This window comes from Geotrypetes seraphini, chromosome 9 (genome assembly GCF_902459505.1).
Source record: "Geotrypetes seraphini chromosome 9, aGeoSer1.1, whole genome shotgun sequence".
Lineage (NCBI taxonomy): Eukaryota > Metazoa > Chordata > Amphibia > Gymnophiona > Dermophiidae > Geotrypetes > Geotrypetes seraphini.
Genome location: NC_047092.1, coordinates 37,642,622 through 37,657,735, shown reverse-complemented (window position 1 = coordinate 37,657,735; position 15,114 = coordinate 37,642,622). Strand labels below are relative to the sequence as shown.

Below are 15,114 nucleotides of genomic sequence, written 5' to 3'. Positions count from 1 at the left end.
GAGACTGATGCTGCTGTGTAAGTAGAGTAGGAAACACAGAAAGAGGAATGGGTTCTCTGGAGCTGAGCTGGAGCAGGAGGGAGAACCAGTGTTGGCGAGGCCACCGAGGGGCGATGAGAATCATGGTGGCTCTGTCCCTGCGGAGTTTGAACAACGTCCGCAATATCAGAGGCAGTGGAGGGAAGGCATAGAGGAACCGATCCGTCCAGTCGAGCAGGAATGCATCCGGGGCCAGACGATGAGGAAAGAAGAGTCTGGAACAGAACTGGGGCAGCTGATGGTTGTGAGGAGCTGCAAAGAGGTCCACCTGAGGAGTGCCCCACCGAGCAAAGATGGAGCGGAGTGTTGGAGGATCCAGAGTCCACTCGTGAGGTTGAAGGATGCGGCTGAGATTGTCGGCCAGGGAATTCTGTTTGACCTGGATATAGACAGCCTTGAGGAAGAGACTGTGGGCCGTGGCCCAGGTCCAGATGCGGATGGCCTCCTGACAGAGGAGGGGAGATCCGGTGCCACCTTGCTTGTTTATGTAGTACATGGCGACTTGGTTGTCTGTGCACAGGAGAAGAACCTGAGGGTAGAGAAGGTGCTGGAAGGCCTTGAGAGCATAGAACATGGCCCTGAGTTCCAGGAAATTGATGTGATGTTGACGCTCCTGATGGGTCCAGAGTCCCTGGGTGCGAAGATCTCCCAGGTGAGCTCCCCATTAGAGAATGACACGGGGAAAAAATCTGTCCCCGTCACCGCCCCGTCACAGGCCCACCATCCTCTGCACCGCCCCGTCACCGCCGTTCCCTTCACCGCCCCGCCATCCCTTTCACCGCCCCGTCACCGCCACTGCCATCCCATTCACCGCCCCGTCACCGTCCCCGCTGCATCCATATAAGCCTTAGTACTGTAATATTTAGCTTATTCCTTTCTTATAAATCAAAGTTCCTGCTGCTGAACTAGAGAAAGAGATGTTCAGCTGGCAGGGCTTTGTTTATAAATTTTTATCAACACAACTAATATACTATTTTATCCTAAAGCAAAAAATAAATAAATAAATATAATTTTTTTTTCTACCTTTGTTGTCTGGTTTCTGCTTTCCACATCTTCTCATTGAATTCCTTCCATCCACTGTGTGTCTTCTCTCTGCGTCTTCCATTTGCTGTTACTGTGCCTCTCCCTTAACCCCTCCCCCCCCCCAATTGGTCTAGCACCCATCTTCTTCCCTCCGTTCCCCCATAGTCTGGCATCTGTCTTCTTCCCATTCTGTCTTCCACATTTCCCTTCGGGGTCTGTTCCTCTCCACCCTCCTTCAATGTCTGTCCTATTCCTTTCCACCACCACCCTTCCCTCCCTCCTTTACCATCTGTTCCTTTCTACCACCCTTCAGCTCCTCTCGCGTGGCCTATCTACCTTCCTCCCTCTTATTTTCATGGCACGTTACAATGTAATTTGTGCAAGCCACTGGAGCCTGCGAGCTCGGTCCCTGTCCCATCCCCACAAACCATCTCGCTTCTGTGCTCCTATTTTCCCCATTTCTAATATCTCCCATATGTATCTGCCATTGCCCCCCCCCTGTGTCCATATACCATCCCCATGGCATGTCCCCTTTATGTCTCTGTCCCTATGCCCCATGCACATAATTTCCCCTCTTTCTGTTACCTTCCTGTGTCCAGATTTCCCCTATCTTCCTCTTCCATACCAGTGTGTCTCTTCTTTTCAACCCCATCTACCTTTTTTCCCTCTTTCTTCCCCCCCCCCCCCTGCTTCTAGCATCTGGCTCACCTGCCAGTCCTTCCCTTTCTTTCCAGCTGTGGGTTTTTCTTTCCGACTTCATCCCCTTGGCCCAGAATCCTTTTCCCTTTCACTCCCTCCTTCCAATTTGAGCCGGGAACATTAGCGATCGCACGGTCCCCGCAGCTCACACCCGCCTGCCCAATCGATTCTAGTGTTTAGCCAGCTCTCTCCCTTCTCCTCACCTTAGTTTGTAGATTTTCTTTTTCGGCGACCCGCACGCGCGGCTGCTCAGTGTTCAATCTTCTGCTCTGCTGCAACTTCCTGTTTCCGGTTGCGTCAGAGCAGAAGATTGAACACTGAGCAGCCGCGCGTGCACGGCTCTCTGATAGCGTGCGGGTCGCCGAAAAAGAAAATCTACAAACTAAGGTGAGGAGAAGGGAGACAGCTGGCTAAACACTAGAATCGATTGGGCAGGTGGGTGTGAGCTGCGGGGACCGCGCGATCCTTCATGCCTTACTGCGGGGACAAGACCATTCACCGCCCCGCGGGCGGTGAATGGCCTTGTCCCCGTCGCCGCAGCGACTGCTAGTTTTCTTCTCCGTTTTCGGCGGGTGACCCGCGGCTAAAATGCGGTGGCCGCGGGTAAACCGCCACCGTGTCATTCTCTACTCCCCATGCATAAGGGGAGGCATCCGTGGTAATGATCATGGAGTGAGGGGGTAGATGAAAGAGTAGATCCCTGGAAAGATTGGAGGAGTTCAACCACCATTGAAGAGATTGCTGAAGAGACGATGTTACAGAGATGGGATGAGAAAGAGGATCCGTGGTCTGTGACCATTGGTTGGCTAGAGTCCACTGGGGTGTTCTGAGGTGGAGTCGTGCCAGCGGGAGCACATGGACCGTGGAAGACATGTGGCCCAGGAGGACCATCATCTGCCGAGCAGGAATGGAGTGATGAAGGAGCACCTGACGGCAAAGATGGAGCAGGGTCTGTTGACGGTCGGAGGGAAGGAACGCCCTCATCCAAGTGGTGTCGAGAACAGCTCCAATGAACTGAAGTCGCTGTGTGGGAAGCAGATGCGACTTGGGGTAGTTGATCTCGAACCCCAGAAGATGGAGGAAAGAGATGGTGTGCTGAGTGGCTTGTAGCACAAGCGGAGACGTAGGTGCTTTCACCAACCAATCGTCCAAGTAGGGGAACACCTGGAGGTTGTGAGACCTGAGGAAGGCCGCCACTACAATAAGGCACTTGGTGAACACCCTGGGCGATGATGCGAGGCCAAAGGGTAGCACTTTGTACTGGTAGTGATGGTGCTGTATCTGAAACCGGAGGTAGCGACGTGAAGTCGGATTGATTGGAATGTGAGTATAGGCCTCCTTGAGGTCTAGGGAACATAGCCAGTCGTGTTGAGAGAGAAGAGAGTAAAGCGTGGCAAGGGAGAGCATTCTGAACTTTTCCTTGACCAGACACTTGTTGAGGTCCCTGAGATCGAGGATGGTACGTAAGTCTCCTGTCTTCTTGGGTACCAGGAAGTAGCGGGAGTAGAATCCCTGACCCCTTTGGTCCCCCTTTGGGGGACTTCTTCGATGGCATTGAGAAGAAGGAGGGATTGAACCTCCTTGAGAAGGAGGAGGGTTTGAGAGGAGTGAGAAGCAGATTGTCTGGTGGAAGAGTCTGGAAGTTGAGAGAGTAGCCCCGGCGAATGATGGTGAGGACCCACTGGTCTGATGTGATGACCTCCCAACGGTGGAGAAAAATTTGCAGGTGTCCGCCGATAGGTTGAGGAAGAGGTAACGCCGGTGAGAGACTGGCTATGCCCTGGAGAAAGAAGTCAAAAGGGCTGAGAAGGTTTTGACTGAGGGAGAGGCTTGGCAGGTTGATGAGATTGGGAGCGAGCCTGAGTTTGCTGTTGCTGACGAGGTCGGCGAGGTTGTTGAGGAGGTGGATGAAGAGGTCTGGCTGAGAATCTGCGTTGGTATAAAGACTGCTGTCTATAGGGGCGAGCAGGCGGAGTCTTCTTCTTCGGTTTGATGAGAGTATCCCACCTGGTCTCGTGAGCAGAGAGTTTCTGGGTGGTGGAGTCTAGAGACTCTCCGAAAAGTTCATCACCAAGACAAGGTGCGTTAGCCAGGCGGTCTTGATGGTTAACGTCGAGTCGGAAACTCTCAGCCAGGCCAGACGTCTCATGGCAACCGCCATGGCCGAAGCTCGAGAGGTGAGCTCGAAGGAGTCATAAATAGAGCGCACCATGAATTTGCGGAGTTGGAGCAGACTGGAAATGTGTTGTTGGAAAAGAGGGACCTTACGTTCAGGAAGATACTTTTGTAATGAAGAGAGTTGTTGAACCAAATGCTTCATGTAGAAGGAGAAGTGAAAGGTGTAATTATTGGCTCTGTCTGCAAGCATTGAATTTTGATAAAGGCGCTTGCCAAATTTATCCATTGTTTTGCTCTCTCTGCCAGGAAGGGTAGAAGCATAAATACTGGATCCCTGTGTTTTCTTCAAGGTGGACTCGACAAGAAGAGATTCATGGGGTAGTTGGGGTTTGTCAAACCCCGGGATAGGGATGACCCTGTAGAGACTATCCAGTTTTCTAGGGGCCCCCGGTACCGAGAGAGGGTTTTCCCAATTTTTGTAGAAAGTTTCCCGTAAGATGTCGTGGACGGGTAACTTTAGAAATTCTTTGGGGGGTTGCTCGAAGTCTAAGGCATCTAAGAAAGCCTGTGACTTCTTAGAGTCAGATTCTAATGGGATAGAGAGAGCCGCTGACATTTCCCGAAGAAATTTGGTGAACGAGGATTGTTCAGGCTTGGAACCGGTATCGATTGTGGAAGGCTCCTCGTCAGTTGAAGAAGCTTCATCGTCGGTACCGGGTTGGGATTCTTCCCAGAGGTCTGGGTCCCTGACGTCGGTGTGTATAGGACGGGAGGGTGGTGTGGATGGTTCGGCGTGGCGAGATTTGCCAGAACGCATGGAGACGGTACCAGGGGAAGAAGAGCGGTGCCGGTCTCGGTCTCGGGAGGCGTGGTGACGGTCCCGATGTCGGAGAGGATCGGCATGAGAGTGTAGTTGCACGAGAGGATTGGTGGGTTCCGCCGCGAGCACCGGCATGGACGTATTTAATGGTACCGATGGAGTCGACTCCGGTGGTATGGTGCGAGGCTCGGGCCGGTCCGGTACCGGAAGGAGCGGGGCCAATATTGTTGGCAACAGGTGTTGCAGTTGTTGCTGTAGCTGCTCCTGCAATTGAGTTTGGAGTATAGCCGCTATGCGGTCGTCCAGAGGAGGCACCGGTACTGCTTTTTTCTTTTTCGGTACCATAGGTGCTGCTCTACGCCCCGGCGATGAGGAGGCCGATGACGAGGCACTCACCGAAATCGGGGTGGAGCGTTTACGGGGTCGGCTGGATGCCGGGAGGACTAGTGTCGCCGACGTGGCGGGAGGGCGCTCAAGGGAAGTGGAAGGCTTCTTAGCCGGCTTACCTGACGCCATCGACTCCAAGGAAGGATCAGGCGGTGTGGAGGTAGTCGGTGCCGACTTTAGCGGCGCCGACGATGGTGTGGCAGACTCCATGGCAGATCCGGCGCCAAAAAGGATGTTCTGCTGGATCTGCCTATTCTTCAACGTACGTTTTTTAAGAGTAGCACAGCGGGTGCAGGTGTCAGCCCGATGCTCTGGACCCAAGCACTGTAAGCACCAATTGTGCGGGTCAGTGAGAGAGATCGGGCGTGCACACCGCTGGCACTTCTTAAAACCCGGCTGAGGGGGCATGAATGGAAACACGGCCTCCGCAAAATCAAACCCGGAGGCCTGTATGTTGGCAACAGGCCCCGCCGGGGCCGGCCCGAAAAATAAAGAAAAAGACAAATTAAAGAAATTTTTTTTTTTTTTTGACGAAAAAGAAACCCGAAGGGAAAAAAGCAAAAAAGGAAGAAAATTACGCGAGCGGGAAGGCAAAGTAGGATATTTCAACAGCCGTTGAAAGCACATGCGTCTTCTTCGCTCCGCGGAAACAAAGAAACTGGGGACCACGCTCTCCTCCGTCGAGCGGGAAGGCACCCGCGCATGCGCGGTGCGGTCAACTAGAACTTTCTAGTTAAAAGTGTCCGTACCGGGGCTCCGTCAGTGACGTCACCCATACGTTAAGAATATGCTGCCTGCTTGTCCTGGGATAAAAATATGATCATGTTACCCCTTTGCTTCAAAATGCCTACTGGTTGCCTGTCTCACATAGGGTAACTTACTAAATCGCCCTCCTGACATTCAAAACAATGCAGACTAACACACCAGCATTCATAGATAGACTTTTGATCCCATACGACCCCCCAAGATCTTTAAGATCTATCTCTCAATATAATCTTAACATTCCTTCTTTAAAAATTATAGGCACACGTCGCACCTCCACTTTTTCTGTAACAGCCCCTACGACCTGGAATGCTCTTCCTTTATATCTAAAAATGGAAAAAACCTTTAAAAATTTTAAAAGCAACTTAAAGTGCTTTCTTTTTAAAGATGCTTTTAACTGAACTATTGTATTTTAGCTATCAATTTTTACGTGTTCTTTTTTATACTGTTCCCCAGTTCCTAAGTGTTTTCCTTATATGTTCCTTACATTTTCTATTACAATTGTATTTCTCCCCCCTTCCCACTTGTGTCTATGGCCTATGGGTCAATATTTACCCAGTTTGAACGGTTGGTAGTCTTGTAGTTTTTATAGGAAAGTATGTTTAATTGTTATTTTTGTTTAAATGTTATTTTTTCCTTGTACAACGCTTTGAAGAAACGAAAAAGCGTTTAATCAAAAACTGAATAAACAATAAACACCCAATCATTACTTAATCCTTCATAATTTTAAGCATGCAAAAACTGAACTTATAGTGTACCTTTTGCAAACGTTTCCTTTACCTGAGTGGGCATTGCAGCGTCATACGTTTTCAGACTGTAACACAAGTGGAGTTGTTTACATCATACAATGTCCTTGTCAAAAATAGAGCATTAAAGTAAGAATTAGCGAACATCTTAGCAGAATAAATACGCGAATGATGACAGCCCCTTTAATCCAACATTGGACTGAATTTCAGCATTCGACATCTTTACTATTTTCAGCGCTGGAGGTTCCACAACTCCCTCGCAGGGGTAATTTACCCCAGATTTTATGGTATAAAGAACAGTGCTGGATTTTCAAGTTGCAGATGTTGTCACTGTCTGGGTTAAACAGTGAACTTGAATGGCAAGCCTTTTTATGATCGTCACTCGCCAGCTGCTATTTACTGCTTTTGTTCCCCGCTTTATTTATTTATTTATATATCAGGTGAGCGCTTCTATCTTTTACGGCATTTGTTTTGCAACCAGTCAGCTGTTTTTTATTGTTTCTACATTTTTCAATGATAAGGTTTTTGAAGTTCAATGCAGATCTCTGTCTGATTGTAGGCTGTTCTTTGACGTCACCACGTCTCTGATGTGCTGACATCTTGCCTCTTTAAACTTTCAAAGTCAGCGTTAGTTTCACTGTTACACAGCGAATGAGAGTGTCTTTTTAAGAAAAAAGCCTGTTTTTGAGAGGCAACCAGCGTGATAAGTGCTGTTGTGTATTAAACAATACTTTGGCTGTTTATATTTAATATAATAATAATAGCTTTATTTATATCCCGGCATACCTTTTCAGTTCAAGATGGTGCAGTAGGACAGTGAGGTGGCATTACATCAGTTAGATTTGAGAAGGAGTGAAAGACATTTGAGTGACGGAGCCGTGATATTAGGTATTTAACACTGGAGTAAGAAATTTTTGTTTGAATTTTTTAGATGCACTCCATTTATTGCTGTCTTTCCACAAGTATGGTTGAGTTCACAGCTGTTTGGTTTCCTGAAGCAGTATAACGAAACGTGGAAACGTTGGAACCAAAAAAACCAAGCTTTAGTTTAAGTGTTTTTTCACCTTCTAAACACCTTTTTGGGAAATTGAGAGTTTCACCATTAATAATTTTTGAATATTTTAAAAATAAGCTTAAAAATGTATGAAGGATTAAGCAATGATTGGGTGGTGAGGCGGCTGGAGGTTCACACCCTCTATTGTGCCCCTTCATGTCTCTGAGCTATTCCTATCATATGTAAAGCTGTTATTACAAAAAGTTACTTTATCATTTATAGAGGGAAATGTTTTTTGTTAAACAAACTGGATATTTTCACTCCCTATTCCTAGGATACCATTGGGTATTTAGTTTTCTCCCTGTCATTTTTTGACAGTCTACTACTTAATAAGGCATGTGGCTATCCATCAAACTGGCCGCCATTCTTACCAAGGCAGCAGCCTCCCCCCCCCCCCCACCATTTTCTCCTCTTCTTCCCAACCTCACTGAGGACAGGACTAATATTAGTCTTCATAATTGCCCCCAATATTGTAGAAGCCTCCAATCTTACTTTGCACACACTTAACAAGCTTCCCTTCAGTTGACTTGATGCTGCTGTATGAATCCTCCCCTACAAGCCACGCAGCAACTGCTAATTTCAACTATGCATTAATTCCCATGGTGGAACATCACAGGAGTCACAGCCAAGTCCTTCTGCATCTACAGTGCCTTGGAAATGAAACCTCATTCAGCAGAGTTCTAGTAGACACCTTTCCAATCTGCTTCTCTGGAGAAGAAATGGAGGAGATGGTAATGGAGAAGGAATCAGACCTGACTTATGCCCTCGGGCTACCAAACTCTGTACTCATGTCCCTTGATCAACTAGAGCAAAGAAGGCTATAAAGCTATTACCCCAGGAGCCCAACATTTTCGATTTGTCCTCACAGCTTTCCCAATGTTTAGACCTAGTCATTGAACAAATTTATTTTTTCCTTATATTGTTGATTTGTAGTCCTAGTCTTACCATATGCTTGAGAGTTGAAGCTACATGAAAAACTATAGAGTATGATATAAGCAAGTTATATGTTCTCTGCCTCCATCTACTGACAGGCACAAGACCGACACATTTGAACTGGTTCAGAAGAGGGGTCAAAAAAGAGGGGAAAAAAAGATCACAATTCAAAATATAGTTTTAAAAAACCCAACTTGGTTATATTTTTGATAAAAAAAAAAAAATCCTAGCAATCTCTATTTCCATTGAGAGCACGAACAAAACTAAAACTCAAAATCAACTAACCCCCCCCCCCCCCCGCCAAAATAAATTATAGAAAATATCACATCTCAAATTACTGCTTATAAAAACAGAAGTTCTGAAAGCATTTGATCTAAACATCCAGCATTCTATTAAATAGTAAAGAATGGGCTCTGGTTGATAAAAGCTCCTTAAAGCCCAAAGTAGAGAACTTCACTTGTCATGAAAATGTCCAAGCCATCTGCTCCCCTGTACACTGTTTGGATCGGTTCATAGTCTAAAGCGCGCGAGGACAAAGGCGCGCCAACAACCGAGCACGAACAACTGAGCGCAGGACTTCATCGCGCCGAAGAAAAACCGTATTTTAAAGGGCTCCGACGGGGGGTGTTGGTGGGGAATCCCTCCACTTTACTTAATAGAGATCGCGCTGGCGTTGTGGGGGGTTTGGGGGGTTGTAACCCCCTCATTATGCTGGAAACTTAGCTTTTTCCTTGTTTTCCCCACACACCCCCAACATGGCAGCGTGAGGCAGCACGATCCCTATTAAGGAGAGTGTGTGTGTGGGGGGGTTCCTCCCCCACACCCCCCATCAGAGCCCTTTAAAATACGGGTTTTCTTCGGCATGATTAAGCCCTGAGCTCAGTTGTCCGCGCTCGGTTGTCGGCACGCCTTTGTCCTCATGCGCTTTTGACCCGTCACCATTTGGATCTCTAGAAAGGAACAGTTTTTAAAGAACTGAAATGAGCCATTAGCAATGTATTCTTTCTAATGCTGCTGTTATGCACCTACCTTTTGAATATCTGTTATGTCTGTCAGTTTTATGACCTTGTTTTTCTTAGACGAGCCAGACTTGGAGCTCTCGAAACATAAATAACTAAAGAAAAGATGACAAGTTAACAGAAGATGACAGAAACATTTTTTATTTGTCTTCAGTTATGTGACTCAGATATGATATGCTCCATTTTATTTAAAGCTAAGGAAATGCATGGCCAACTAATTTAACAGTTTCAGTGAACCAGACTCACATGACCATTTGAAATTAATCCTAGAAACACTGCCCCTTGGTCACTTCCCAGGCAAAGCTACCAGTTCTAATCAGAGGAAGGTATGAAAAGTTTGTTTTATGTTTATGTACTCAATGGGGGGTCACTCTTGTGTATACAGATAATTTAAGAACAAGGGAAAAACTAATGAGCAACAACCCTAATATCTGCATTATGGCTGCATCAGGCTTTCAAGAAGCCCAAGTCAACTTCCATAGAGCAGCCAAGGTTATAAGCCAAACATCAATCAACATGAGAAAGTTGGATGCTCGGACTACAGCCTCACTGATTTTATATTGTTTCTATTATTACAAACCTTGATACTACGTAAGATATGGGGAAGGGCCTTTGCGCTGAAGTAAGTATGGAACTGGTAAGAATCAAAGATGAAGACAAGAAAGCCTGAAACAGCCAACCAGAAGAGATAATGGAGGCAAGCAGTGTAAATTCTTATATAACATTTTGATATTAAGAAGTGATTCAATTGTTTTATATTTAATTTCTTTATTTCAACAGTAATTAGACTTAATGCTTTAATTTCTTTGTCATAATCTGCCTTGAGATATTATTTGATTAAGCAGAATAGAAATGCATAAAATTAAATTAAATGAACTGGCACAGATAGAGAGCAGTGGTTAGGAACAAGGTTTAGAATGGCTCAGTAGAAGACATGGGTACAGTGGTGGGTGGATGATACTGACATGTTACATGAATAGCTATCCAACAAAACAGAAGAAAACTGAGCAGAATGAACAAGCCGAAGACTCAGTGCACAGAAATGTAATAGGCCAGAAGGGAACGCTATAAAGTGTTGTGTGTTAACAGGTTACTATTGTTATAAAGGCAGGGGTGGGTTGTCAGGATTTCCCTAATGAATATGCATTAGAGCTATTTGCATATAATAGGCAGTACATTGGTACAACAGATCTCAAGCATATTTAGTGGGTTGTGGCTCTGAAGGACTGAAGTTGCCCACCCTGTTATAAGGGATTGGAGATGTGGGGGAAGGGGGGGAATAAGGTAAATTATCTCCAGCTGTGAAAGTGAGAAAACAGATTCCTTTAAATTAAATATTAGTCTATACGATATGCTCTCATTTACTGATTACTGAAATCCAAAGCCAAAACATTTCCTTCTTTTTGCTGTCTAGCTCACTAATACATAAAACAAAGGGGGAAAAAAACTCTCTAAACACTTCTCATTGACCCTTATCACTCTGCTTACTTACTACAGATTAGTACATGTTATCTGCCACAGGACCCACCTTATTCCTAGTGCTGCAGATATGCACTAATCTTTAAGGACTCACTAAGTTTGGTTAGATTGATCTTGTTCGCATTATCACTTTACCTAAAGTCCCTCAGTTCCCAAAATCTATTGCACAGTATTAATAATAATAACTAATAATAATTTTATTTTTTATACCACAGTACCATAACAGTTCAGAGCGGTTAACAGAGTAAGAGACTGTACATATACAGTGATGTTACAAATAAGTCAGTCAGCATAGCTTAGCGAGTAGGGAGTGGTCAGGGAATCCGGAGGTATATCGGAGGTACAAGGCAGATTTACAAGGCGGGGGGGGGGGGGGTCAGAGGAATTTGTCAAAGAGATAGGATTTGATTGATTTCCTGAAAGTTCGGTAGCTAGAGATGAAAGCAGTAAGACATTTATTCGATTTGCCTGTTTTCTCATTACAAGTAGAAATGTATATTCCTAGCTGATTGGATCTGTTACATTTTATACACTTATTTTAAGTTTTTTTATAGTAAAGACATATCATTTTAATACATACTTATATCTCTTTCCTTTCTTTCTCAGACGAAGTGCCCAAAGGAGAGCTCTGATTTAAATCAGCTTTAGAAAACAGACATTTCTAAATCTTCCACCATGCCCTTCTGTTTTTAAATGGATCATCTTACCCGTAAAGTTCCATTCAAAAGAGGCAAAACGTCCAACTGAATTACGTGTGCACAAGAGGGGGACAGATGCACTAACCCACTTCTTTTTATTCCTTTGTGTAGCTGTTCCCCACCAAGGAAGTAACCTACCATCACATTAAAATCAGATCTGTCATCTTGAAGTGTCACCGACCTTGGTCTATATTAACAGTTCTTTTTTAAATTTACTTTTTGAAAATTAAGCTATTTGTTTTGACTTTTTCTTAATCTTTATTCATATCAAATAAGAATAAAAGCTTTCTTACATTAGATGCTTGCCCTGGATATATCACTTATGAGGTGAAGAAATATTTGTTACTCATTTATATTCCCCCAATAAACAGGTCAGTTTCTAAACAAACATTTTCATTAAAAAAACCCTCACCAGTGAAAACAAACAAAATTACCAATATAAAGGTCTACACTAAATAAAAATAAAGCACTGACTTTTTTTAAGAGAGTATAAGAGTGAAGCTCTCAGATGTTCTCAATTATTCTAAATATATATATGGTTGACTCCATCCTTTCTTTTATCATGACTAAGTGCTTTTTGTCCTATGTTTGATGATGTTTTTCTTGTATTTTGCAATGTTATTGGATTTTTTTATGTTTGTTATACTCTTTGATAATAAAAACAGATTTAAATAAAATTAAAGTTCATCTCACTAACTACAACCCTCATTCCAACAATATACAAAAAATGATTACTCACTTTTCAGTAACATAGAGAATTCCATTCCTCATGTAGTCTGTGGGCATCTTCCTGTCTCGGTTAATCAAGTAGCACCGCCAGCCTGTCTCACATGCTAACAAAAGACCAAACAGAAGTTGGAGGTAGAAGCAAGAAAACTAGGATAGATTAGGTTTTTACCTCGATAATCTTTCCTGTAGAAGGGAGTAAAAGTCCTGAACAGCTAGGTAGTCGCCCCAAATCACTTTTCTTCGGCTCCATCTCCTTCCCCGGTGGGCTGTGCTGCAGCCTCTCAGTTTGTACCAAAACAACCTAATAACATCAAAACAGAAGGAGGTGATATGGGGAAGCGCTCCGAAAGATAACCAATGCTCTGTAAGTAACATGCCTAAAACATGATAAACATGAAAACGGAAGAAAACATAGTAAATGATGGCTGATAAACACCCGAATAGTCCATCCAGTCTGCCCAAACATACACACTATAAATTTCATGATTTAATTTAAATTGTTCTTTTTCTTAGATACTTCTTGGGCAGAAACCCAGAGTTCTGCCCGGTACTGTGCATAGGTACCATCTACTGGAGTCTCCGCCAAGCTCACTCCAGCTCATCTAAACCATCCCAGCCCATCCTCAACTGAATGACCATATGCAGAACACAGACCGTACAAGTCTGCCCAGTACTGGCCTTATTTCTTCAATATATAACAACAAGGTGGATCAAACAAGCCACATATCTGAGTGCAACCTGCACCAACAGTTGAGAAATGTTATATTTGTCTTGGTCGGTTCTTGAATTGAAGGAGCCTCTGTACTCTGCAACCCTACTAGATAGGGAAATGTAAACTTTGTTGAGACATACTTGACTGAGGCAGAGCGTCTACTATTCTGTAGCCCCGTTCTCGATATCATAAGCAGGCACAAGGAATACTGAAGGACAGGTTTCAGGACCTCTATATCTGTCTATAGGAAAAAAAGATTATCGAGGTAAGAACCTAATCTTTCTTTCCAGTGAAACAGGTGTAGAGGTCCTGAACAGTTGGGGTATTCCTAAGCAATCCCTAGAATCCTGGGTGGGACCAATAAACCTGCAACCCAACACTGAAGACCCAAAAGCTGTGTCCAGGCAAGCTGCTACATTAACCCTGTAAATCTTCAAGAAAGTATGAAGGGTGCGCTACATCGCTGCCTTACAAATCTCTTCCGGTGGTATCGCCTATGACTCTGACCAAGAAGCTTCTACCCCTCTAGTGGAGTGTACTTTTACTAAGATCAGAGACTGTTTTCTGCTCCTGCTGTACACTGCAATGATATGGCCATGTGCATCCATCTTGATATGGCAGCCTTTGATGCAGGTCTTCCCCACTGGCTCTGATTTATCAGGACAAACAGATGTTCTGTCAGACTAAACTCACTAGTCACTGTGAGATACCTTAAGAGAATTCTCTCGACATCCAACAACGGTGAGAATTTATCCTGCTTCTGACCGATCATGGGGAAACAAACTTCTTCCTTCATATGGAAGGATGAGGAGACTTTCAGCAAAAAAGGACAGCACCATGCAAATCGACACGTCACAGTCATTAATCCTGAGGAACAGCTCTCTGCAGGACAAAGCTTGCAGCTCTGAGACTCTTCTTGCCGATGTAATTGCCACTAAAAACACTATCTTCATGATAAGGTCCAGAAGCGGCACCCCCTGTAAGGGCTCATACGGAGCTCGAGCAAAAGCCTTTACAACAAAGTTTAAAGATTCCATGTTGGAAAAGGCTGTCTCACTGGAGGGTGCAGCCATAATGTTCCCTTCATAAATCTGGAAACATTCGGGTGCATGGCTAGCGGAACTCTTTCTACTCGTGCCCTAAAGTATGAGATACCTGCTATCTGTACCTTGAGCAATCCAACTGCTAAGTCCTTCTCTAGACTGTCTTGGAGAAAAACCAGGATCAACACAATTGATGTCTGAAATGGTTCCTCACGTCTGCTAAGGCACCAAATTCTGAATGTCTTCCAGGCCTTTGCATAGGTGGCGACCATCGCTGGATTCTTAGCTTGGAAAAGAGCTGCCACAACTACGTCTGAATAACCTTTGTGCTCTAGGGTCTCGTGCTCAAGAGCCATGTCATAAGCCCAAAGTGTTCCAGATCCTCCAGGGCAATCAGCCCCTGCAACAGCAAGGTGAGATGCAGAGGTAGCTTGAGGCTCCTGTCTTTTTGTAGTTACACTAGATCTGAGTACCAGGGCCTTCTCGGCCAATCTGGGGCTATTAGATTCACCAGATCTGGATGAAACTAAATCCTTCGAATGACACTGCTTATTATGGGCTAAAGAGGAAACACGTAAAATAGGCCTGTCATGGGCCACCACTGCACGAAGGTGTTCATATGCCTGTGTTTCTGGGTTTGTATCTTTAGCTGAAGAAGTTTATAGCCTTCTTGTTGGATGCTGTTGCCATGAGATCAAAAGTTGGCCATTCCCAGCAGCATACAATGCTGTTGAACACTGAGATAGGGACCACCCCCCGGGATCCAGGGTTTCCTGGCTGAGCTGGTCAAACATTGTTCACTCCCACTATATGAGCTATTGAGAGAGCCTGTAGAAGAACTTCCACCCAACAA

At 44.9% G+C, this 15,114-nt stretch overlaps 1 protein-coding gene across 6 annotated transcripts in view; it reads right to left on the bottom strand.

The window, feature by feature from the left end:
* The window catches only part of GRAMD4 (GRAM domain containing 4), a 148,146-nt gene that overhangs the window by 25,592 nt on the left and 107,440 nt on the right, over positions 1–15,114 (bottom strand). For all 6 annotated transcript variants that reach the window (XM_033958091.1, XM_033958094.1, XM_033958095.1 and 3 more), the window contains 2 exons: positions 12,517–12,610; positions 9,611–9,695 (listed from right to left, as the gene is read on the bottom strand). In XM_033958091.1, the coding sequence (XP_033813982.1) occupies positions 9,611–9,695; positions 12,517–12,610 (179 nt within the window). The remainder of the gene's footprint in view (positions 1–9,610; positions 9,696–12,516; positions 12,611–15,114) is intronic.